Here is a 9,879-nt window from a genome sequence, read left to right as displayed (position 1 = left end):
TCCCAGCAGTGCCAGCTCCCCCCACACCACCATAGCCTCACCGGCTCTACCCTCCCACCATCAGCAGCCACAGCAAGGGCTTCAGGTCCAAAACCTCTTAGGCAGGCCTGTGTACTCCCCTGTGACCCCCACTGTCTTTTGCTGCATCACAGGTAGGAAGACAGGGCTCCTGTCCAGAGTGGTCCACGGGAAGCATCCCTACAAAGCCACCCCAAGCAAGGGGCTTCACACCCACATTTCAGCACAAGGAATAGCATCACAGCTGAGCCCACTCCCCACAGAAACCAAGTGTATTTGTTCAATTAAAGGAAAACATTCAGCTGCAACAATAGCCAAACTGCACTGCTGGTAGATTATTAACAGCCTGGCCTGCTTTCTGCTGCAGCCAGCTATTCCCAGGGCATGGCAGAGACTGCGGTGCCCAGGGACAAGTTTAAATGCAGCCTAAAAATCCCAGCTACATCAGTATTGCATAGTGATGAAGGGTTATCCAGAAACTGTGCCATCCTACCACACACCAAAACCCCACCACTCACAGCACACATGGCAGGCCAGCACTGCAGCATGCAAGAAGAGGGGGGGCAATTTGTGCAAGGACAGCAAATAGTCTGAATTAGGGGAAAATGCAAATAAACTCCAATATAAGTTTGGTATCTGAGCAGAGGAAAAGGGTGTGCTGTGGAAGGAAGTGGGATTTGGGATCTTCAGCTACCTGGGTGTCCAGTGTGTAACATCACACATGCACACTGCCATTTGGGCCCCAAAACCTTAGTATTTAGCCTTAAAATGGGAAAAAAAAACATGCAGAAAGCAGCTCAGCCCCTTGTAGAGTCCTCTCTGCAGGTAGCAAATGAAATATGAGAGGGCTGGAGCCCAGCCTGTGCATCTGAGGTGAAAATACTGAGCCAGGTGTGAGGCATCTGCTTTGTTTGGGGCAAGATGGATAAAACCCTGCAAATGTCCCAAAAGCAAAGGGTGGGGAGGGTGGCCCTACCAAATCTTATTCCCCCAGACCCTCTGCTAGATGGGGATGTGCTCAGGTTCACAAAAAGATAGCCCATTTTGTGGAGCCTTTGAATATTCAAATTGAAAGTATCGCGCAATCATTGATTGTCAAATCATTGGTTTCTAGAGGTTTTAAATACTTGGCATTAGGAGAGAAAAACTCAAACTTATACCCGTAGGGATAAAACAATAATATTGTCGGGATCCACCTGTCATTGCTGCCAGGCAAGCAGGTCCCTTCGCCCCCAAATTTTAAGCCTGTCTCCTCTTGCCCCCTTCACCTGCTCTGGGGCTGGGGCCGGGGCCACCACTGCTGCTGCACCAGGCGCCCGGGGAGGTGCTGCCCACTCCTGCTCAGGATGTCCGGTAAGCCCGGCTGCGCCTCATCCCCTGTATCCCCCCGCCACCCCATTCTGGGGCTGTTTCGGGGCTCGCCGGGGTCACTTCGCGAGTGAGGCAATCGCCTCCCGGGCGAGGAGCACCCGGCAGGGGAGGGCGGGGAGGAGGAGGGAAGGAGGCGGCTGGGAAGCGCTGCTGCTGCCCGCCAAGTGCCAGCCCCGGCCGGCCAAGGAGCGGCCGCCGCGGGGCAGCCGGCGGGACCGGAGCGCATCGGGCAGGGCTGAGGGGAGCCGGGGCGCCGCTCGCCCTCCGGCAGCCATCCCCGTGGCTCCCCGGCGGGGAGGCGCTGCCGTCCCGAGCCCTGCGGCGGGGGAGGGAGACGCGGTCCCAACACCCTCGTCCTCTGCTTTGTGCCCTCCCCGTTCAGCTCTTGACCCTCAGCCTGCCCCAAGCCCACCCGGACACACAGCATGAATTTGTTGCCCTGCTCCTGATCCCCACGCTGACCCCCAGCACACCCTCACCCCCCTGCTCCTAGAACCCCAGTCCCAGCTAAATCACCCTGCCCCTTCCATCCACAGCCTGGCTGTGGCAACCCTGCTCTTGATGCTTCAGCTGCATAAGACTGCGCTGGGGCCTCAAAGTGCTGGAAAAGCAGGATCCGTGGGGCACAAAGCTCTGCCATGGGAACCAGGGGTGGGAGCTCTCTGATACCCAGCCCCTAGGTTACAGATGTGTCTTTACCTCATCTGCTAGTTTAAGTTGCTCACAGTGTGCTACCTGTGCAGATCAGAGCTGAAGCTGTATGTAGCATGTACTCCTCTTGCAGCTGTAGCTCCCTGGCTATAGGGAGGCCTGGTTTGTTAAATTCAACCCTTCCCTCCCCTCCTTTTCCCCATCTTCAGTTTGTTGAATAGAAACAAACCAGAAAAAGATGAATAATCTCCAGCTGCTGGGAGCACAGCTCAGCATGCTCCCCTCGAGGCAGACCCGGCTCAGCCTGTCACCTTTCTGGAGGGACCTGTATGCCTGTTACAGCATGTCCTCACCCTTGAGTACCAAGGGGGCAGGAGGAGGAGGGCTAGCCGGACAGCAGGATGAAGCTGTAGGGAAAGGTTAACAGCAGAAGAGCATATGCAGGCGGACCCTGCAAATCCAGCACTGTCTTCTTGCTGCAGCAATAGGATAGGGGACCTGCAACCTGCTGCCTTCCTTGGGGAACAGCGGACTGCAGGATGAAACAACACTGGTGTTTGGTGTCTGTTTCGGCCCCATCTCTGCCAGCCGTGGCATGTTATGGTGAGAGGATGAGGCAGTTGCCTAGAGTCTGCAGTGCAGGAGGTGGGCACTGAAGAGCAGCCAGGACCACTTCACACGTCCTCCGTTCTGCCGCTTGGTGCAGCTGCCTTGGCGAGTGTGTTGTTCCACATCCCAGAGGTGGCACTGGAAGGCCAGGTTTTGCTCTGGCATTCGTTTCCTCCTGTGGGTTTGACTTCTGCTGCCTCCTTCAGGGTGTGAATGTCAGCTGCCTGCGATGCTGCTTGGTTAATATAGAGAGTACCTTTGGGTGTTTTACCGCGGGTAGAGCAAGTGAAAGTGATTTTTCACAATAGGTAAATTCTTTACCATTTCCTGTACTAAAAAGCCCTCATCAGGTAGTGACTGATGATTTGCTGACTGGGTTTGGCTGGATTAAATACATTCTAAATGCTTGTTTGAAATCAATGGGTGTTGTACAGAATGAGTGAAAGACAGAGATAATCTAGGCTTTGCAAGAAGTGATTCATGAAAGCAGTCATTTTATTTGGGTTTTGTTTAGACCTCTGAGTAACTGCCCACACTTTTCCATTGGTCCTCATCTGCCAGATGAAGTGCTTCACAGGTTTATTTTCAGGTCCTAAGGGAGACAAATATGATAGGAATTTTATATAGATTCAATAAATTAACATACCAAGCACCAGATGGAGCTTGGTATTAGTACACCTGGGGGGGGTGGGAACAAGGCAATAGGAAAGAATAAAACATATATGATTACTGAATATAATCAACTCCATCTTTTCCAGAAATGTCTGTTTGCCACAGGCTTGAAAAGCAGGCACTGAAGAGGGCTATAAACTGTGATTACAAGTGACTTATCAATGACAAGTTAATCAAGTTTGCTCTGTGTAAAGCATGACTGAGAAAAATGCTGGATTTGCTCTAGGCTTTGAAAGTCTCCAATCTTCAGTGTTTTTTCCACACATTCTTTCAGGAAAGCCCAAGGTGTATCAAGGTGTTAGAGTAAAGATTACAGTTAAGGAGTTACTGCAGCAGAGAAGAGCACGACAAGCAGCAAGCAGTGAAGCAGTAAGTAGAACTCTTGTGGTGTCTGCCTTGTCTCTTAATCTTTCTCTCCAAGACTGTAATCTCTGGGCCAAGTGGACTGCCTGTCTGAGTGTAGCAGGCTGGTGAATATGGGGGAGAAGAACATTCAGCCAGAGTAAATGCAGCAGTGATCCAAACACGATATCAAATCATCACCTCTTTGGTGATGATTCTTGAGTGCAGGGAGAAAGCAGAACTGGTGCTTCAGAAACATAACTCACTCTGCAGCAGAAGGGCCAATATGGGCAAGTTTTGGTCCAACAGCAACTCCAGTATCATTATGTTGGATAAGCAAGGCAGGCCACGGTAACTGTCCCCCATGTAAAATATGGCCTGGTCAGGGTAAGCAACAGCCCCAGAGTTTGTCTATCAGGAAGGAAGAAAACAAAGCATGGGCAAAGACCCCTTAAGCAAGGCTCCATCCTGCTCCATTAGGGCTCCTTAGCATAATATTCAAGTATACTTAACTAAATTCAGGTCTCTAACGTTTTTTAGTATCACCTGGGCAGCTCATAGCCTCATCCCTTCTAAAGGAGGGGATGGAGATCTGTGTGTGTACACACACACACATGTATGCACTCTCTCACTTTTCCAGTCTTTGTAGGAGTCCTCTAGCTCCAGCCACTCTTAGGGATTTGCATAAAGAGCTTGGTAAATCATTACTTCTTCCTGGTTCATGACATTACAGCTTTGGATAGCTTTCAGATTTATCTCCACCTCCTGCACCTCGTTGCAGCTGATTGCACAGAAAGCTGATCAGCCTGCAACCTACAGGCAGGGAGGCCTGGGTGAACAGTGCCCAGAACAGCTTCGCTTTAGAGATGCTGGGCTACTCCTCCCCTCCAGCCCTAACAGAAGCAGCCTCTCCATCACAGCAGATGTCACAGGCTGCATGGAACTGGTTTTTGCTCCCCATAGCGAGTTTACACAGCGTTTGTTTTGCCCACACAGGAAAAAGTGGCAACGCAGGAGGTTGCCTCTGTGCTTTGCAAAAGGTATGCATTGTCTTGGAGAGGCCCCGTAGGTTAGGGCTGGCAGGATAAGCTACCTCTGTGCACGGAGAAAAGCTGAACCTGGAAACTTCTGCTGCCAGTGGTATAGCTATGTCTGCCTTGTTACGTATCTGCAGCCAAATAGGGGTATTCCTGTGGGTACTTTCAGCCCAGAATAGCTGCTATTTAATGAATTAAATGCATGGGGATGAGCTAGGAAGTCGTTGCTAAGGAAATAAGCCACTCATTTTTAATAAAGGAAACTAAATGGAAATTGTATGAATTAAAACTGAGGGGAAAAAAAAACCCACAACAACCCAGTATTTGTATTTACAGACTAAAATCCTGGCCCCGAACAACAAGCACCAAAGCGCGTATCGCTTTTGTGGTGGATTTCTTTACTCCAGCAGGTTAGGTTCCTAGAACAATTGATCTGTCTGCTTCAGCTTCCAGCATCCCTTACAAAATGAGACTGTCCAGTTTCACAGAAGCATGCAGCTGTGTTAGAGTGGGGAGCAATGTCAGAGCTGGCACTCAAATGACATCAACCCCGAACACGGCGATCCAGTCTGGTGCCCAGCCACAGGGATACCTGCAATTGTCTTTAGTCATGTTTCAAGAGTATCCCTACAATTTGTTAACTACTCTCAATCATAAGTATCCCTACAAATTCTTTGGGATCCCTCCACTGTGGATCGTGGTCCTAGAAATTAACACGTTAGTTTCAAAGGGAGCCACATCTCTACTGAATTAGCAGTAATAGGGAGCGCACCCTAACAAGGTGCTCTTGATAGAGCTTTACACCAAGCTGGTGTTGTGCCCCTCCAGTGCCATTATAGGCTCAAGAAAAAATCATGTTATGCACATTAATCTTGTTAATGCTAGTGAAGTTTTCCATATTACACCCATGAGGTAAATAAGGTTTACATAAATATGTTGAAGAGAAATCCCGACTTACCTCAGCACACAGAAGAACGCTCTCCTATGTTATAGTATCTGCAATCCCTTTTCTTCCCTTCTCTTTGGTCAGGTTTCCTGGGGCAGCGGCAGCATCCAGTTTCCAGAGTCTGTGTCTCCACCTCACCCAGGTTGGTATAAAGCCCATCCATATGTCCCTTCCCACCCCCTTCCCAATTTTTTCCCACAGCCCAGAATCTTTCCAGCCTTGATTGAGGCAGGCACCACCAGATAACAGGCAATGCAGCCAATCAGCACCTGAAAGGAGCGCACGAAATGCAGATGAGGATCCTGTGAGGCCAGCAGGGTACATATTACCCCATTCAGGAGCACAATCACATGCTCTCATTTGTGCAGTTCATTTTCCTACAGCAAGGAGAGAGGTCTCCTTCAATAAGGGATGCTCATCCCCTAGGGAGTAACACTGCTGGTGTCACCGTCTCCAGGCTTCAGTCTGTGGGTCTGAATGGATCTAGAGGGTCAGATTGCACTGGAGCACTTTGCTGAGCTCCAGCAGTTGGCTGTTCTCACTCTCCTGGCAGCATCCATGGGAGTGAGAGGAGTGTCAGGTTTTCAGCAACACAAAGAGTTTCTTCCTCCTGTATGTGAATATCCAAGGAAAGTGGAGAGGGGTGGAGGGTATAGCATTTTGAGCTTACAGATCCTTCAATTATTCTACAGCCAAAGCAGAGACCTAAAAGGTTGGGCAAGTGTGGATATATACATTGTATGGACATCCATCAATATTTAGGAATCAATTTGCTTATGCTAATAAACAACTGTGAGACATACCACAGCTTTTTCAGGCTGGAAAGTCTCCATCTGTTTATGTATTGTTCCTTCCTCCTCCCCACATCCAGCTAAACACTGCCACCCTGAACTTGCAAACTACTGGGATTCTGAGTGGCTCTCTACCTATGTGCAGTTCCATTGCCTTCAGGCCTGTGCCCCTCCATGTGGACAGACTTTGCTTTTAACCATATTTGAACACAGCATGATCATTCTGAAAAGTCAGATATGTTTTCATACCCCAGCAAGAGTGTTGCAGTACATTGAGAGTCTGACCCTACGGCTTTCTAGGAACTCACTCGTAACACTATGGGGGTGCAATGCCACATTATCATTGACTTGCTCCATTTTGTCTGCTCAGAGGTTTGTCTCCTGACTGCCTGTTTGGAGTATTAAAGAGCAAATTGTTCTCCTGTTACCCTCTTCTTCCTGTAGATGTAGCTACCTTGCATCTGAAGAGTGAGGCAAAAGCGCAAGCCATCTGCCAAGCTGTGAAGCATAAATCACTGCATGGTAAACTTCTAGGTCTGTAAACAGCTGACATTTGAAGGGAGGCGAGAGGATCAAGAGTCTGAGGGAGTTTCCAGCTGGATCCCTGTCCAAAACGGCTGGAGCCAGAATTGTTTCCAGCAGTATTTACAGATTTTTGGAGCTTTCCAATGGGACTAGGTTTCCCCAAGTTATTTGCATGCTTTTGAGCATCTTCCTTCTGGTATCTGCTTCCCTAGAATATTCACCCTGAACTTGAAGGACCTTTTTCTTTGTCTAAATCTGTAGGGCTACTGAACATATGAGAATACTGAAACCTGACCTGGGGCAACATCTGCCCTTTACATCTGCTACTGTCTGGTTTACCTTCTCTCCTAGGACCGTTTGATGCAGAACCCAGCTCTTCTGTTCCCAACTATTGTCCATCCTGGCAGTTTTCAAATTGCCTCTCCTGTGAAGAAAGCCCTAGCTATTTGGAACAACTGGTAGATTCCTGTCTTCAGACAGATGCACCCTCAGATCCAGCCTTCAGTGGTTTCCAGACGTCCTCACACTACACCTCAGATGCCTTCCAGGCGGTCCCACACTGCTTTAACCAGGGTCTGGTAAGTTTTGTGTCCCAGGGGGACAGAACAGGGAGGAATGTCCTTTCTACACATCTGCAGATTTTATGCAAAGGATAGCCCACCTCCTGCTAGGGATTCTCTAACTCACAGACAAGCTCCCTATTAACACTAATGTCACAGGAACTGTGGGTTTAAGCTTCCAAGGGCCAAACCCCCAGACCCCCCTGAGAAAGGTGACATTATTGAAATCCTGGCAGCTGTCCACATTTCCCCAGATGACACCCTGAAACATCCTGTGTTTTGTTGTTTGGTTTGGTTTTTCTTTTGTTTTCTCTCAAACTCCAGGCTGCTGGATCCCCCAGTTCGGCTGATCTGTCCAGCCCGTTGAACTATAGCTGCTCTCCTCCTCAGCTATCTCCTGTCACACCACTGACCCACAGCCCACCCTCTGCTCTGGACTCCGAGACTTACAACTACCCTGCGGAGGAATGGTCCTGCCATACCCCCTCCGCATACACCGCCTCTGCCTGCTGCTGCACTGCCTATGGCTCCCAGCATGTGGACAACAGGGTCCCACAGTACTTCCCCTGCCCCAGCACGGACTGCATGGACTACCTCCCTCCCATGGCCGTGGCCGATGACTTCTTCAGAAGGGATAGGAACTGTGACATCTGCTATAGCTAATGGGGACTGTGGTTTTACACATCCACTGTATCCAAATCAGATTAATTGCCCATGAACTATGCAAAGCTGTGCTGCCTAACACAGTTCAGTTTATTCTTCACTACTCACACATTTTCTACATGACACTGTTACTACATTAATCCTCCTGTCTTGTATGGTCAGGGGTATTGGGGTGTTTTGTTGTGGTGGTGGTTTGGGGTTCTTTTGCTGCCTTACCAAACACATGTAATTAAGCCCTTTTTGATACAAATAAATAATTTGGTACATATGCTGAAGCCTGTTCATTCCTCATGTACTTTTCTGCTAACGATGCAGGATCCTTGCCCTGTTTCTCATAAAGGTAAGGAAGAGAGACTTCCAGCAACCTATACGGAAAGTAATTACTCAGCAGCATGAAAGCAACTTACCCTTTCCAGCAGATAGAGTCTGCAGCAGATAGTCTATACGTATCTCAGCATCTAGCACACTATCTACAGAGAAAGCTGTACATTAGCCTGCTCTGGCGTGGATCTGCGGTTTTGTGGCCACTGTTTCTGCTCAGACTGCATGATGATATTCTCTAGCAATCTTGCAGAGAAGGAAAGCTGCTGTTTTCCATGCAAGCCCAGGGCTTAGCCTATGGGTCATGTGCCAGAAAGGCCCCTCAGCCTGCACAGAGATTGAATCCAGTGCCAGACATCTTTGGCTGCTGATCAACACCAGCTTCCCTCTAAAGGCAGGGTTTCAGTGAGAAGCTGCTGTAGTTTGGCAGCCCTTTGTATAGTTTGGTCTGTTGATATCAGGTTTTCTTCACCATTCAGTGTGATCAACTGAACAGGAGCTAAATGATTTATTTTTTTAAGTAGATAATGGGAAAGTTATCATACCTGAGGATTCCCTGTTTCTTGCATAAACCCAGACCTTTCTAAGACTATGTCTTACCTCCTTTCAATAGCACTTGGTGAGGCAGACTGCCAAGCCACCCATTTCTCAGCTGAGTACCCAGCCTGGAAAGAAAGAAGCACCTCTCCGTATTAAATCCAACACTAATCAAAAGAAAAACAACTACAAGTTAGTAGGGAAGACAAATACATCATTTAACTAGCTGTACTGGTGAATGTACAGGTGAAAATGGTTTGTAAGCATTCAAAAAGACGAGTGCTCATATTAACACATCTTACAGCAAGGTTCTTAAGTATTCCAGTCTACACAGCAGTGCCACCAAGAAACTCTAGTAAAAGTGTTACAGCCTAACAACGTAACTCTTGCCTCCACATCAGGCAGATATCTAAATCTAATACATTATCTATCAGCAGACTGCACATTTATCAGTATCTTTACAGCTATCAGTGAGCACACTGCATCTCAAAGAGGACTGCTTTGCACTTGGTGGTGTGCAGTGGGGAAGTTGTGCTCATCATTGATGGCTGTTGTTTAGGCATGACCACTTCAGAATGGCAGTGTGAGCATGAGCACTACAACCCACCCTACATCCCATTCTTATTCCCAGTCCTTGGATGTCGCATGACCCAGGCAAAAAAACCCAGTCCTCCCAGTGGGGCAAGCTGGAGGGCTGGGCTGGTTTCACCACTGAGCTTAAAACAGCTTCCATTAAGTAAGTAGCACTATTCTCCATCCCTTGTCACCTCTTCCTATTTTTCTGCTGCTCTTCCTCCAGTTGTTTTGCAATCCCCTTGCCAGGGGCTGGAAACATG

General features: G+C 48.6%; 1 protein-coding gene and 1 long non-coding RNA gene across 2 annotated transcripts; one reads left to right on the top strand and one right to left on the bottom strand.

Moving 5' to 3' along the window:
* Positions 1 to 3,126: 3,126 nt before the first annotated feature.
* Positions 3,127 to 6,767, bottom strand: LOC133220263 (uncharacterized). The gene is made up of 3 exons (XR_009727679.1): positions 5,659 to 6,767; positions 4,296 to 4,469; positions 3,127 to 3,241 (listed from the first exon to the last, which is right to left on the bottom strand). It is a non-coding gene; the product is annotated as an uncharacterized LOC133220263 (long non-coding RNA).
* A 527-nt stretch (positions 6,768 to 7,294) lies between these two features.
* On the top strand, positions 7,295 to 8,415 carry POU2AF3 (POU class 2 homeobox associating factor 3; the record flags this gene model as incomplete). Its single annotated transcript, XM_061368191.1, has 2 exons — positions 7,295 to 7,540; positions 7,847 to 8,415. Coding segments are annotated over 2 exons (585 nt in total), but the record flags the coding sequence as incomplete, so codon positions are not given.
* Positions 8,416 to 9,879: the final 1,464 nt, after the last annotated feature.

Source organism: Neopsephotus bourkii, unplaced genomic scaffold (assembly GCF_033783945.1).
Source record: "Neopsephotus bourkii isolate Nb327-2 ecotype Australia unplaced genomic scaffold, CSIRO-AGI_Nbou_v1 NB_1433, whole genome shotgun sequence".
Taxonomy (NCBI): Eukaryota; Metazoa; Chordata; class Aves; order Psittaciformes; family Psittacidae; genus Neopsephotus; species Neopsephotus bourkii.
Note: the sequence above shows the minus strand (reverse complement) of the source record. Positions and strands in the feature narration are given on the sequence as shown.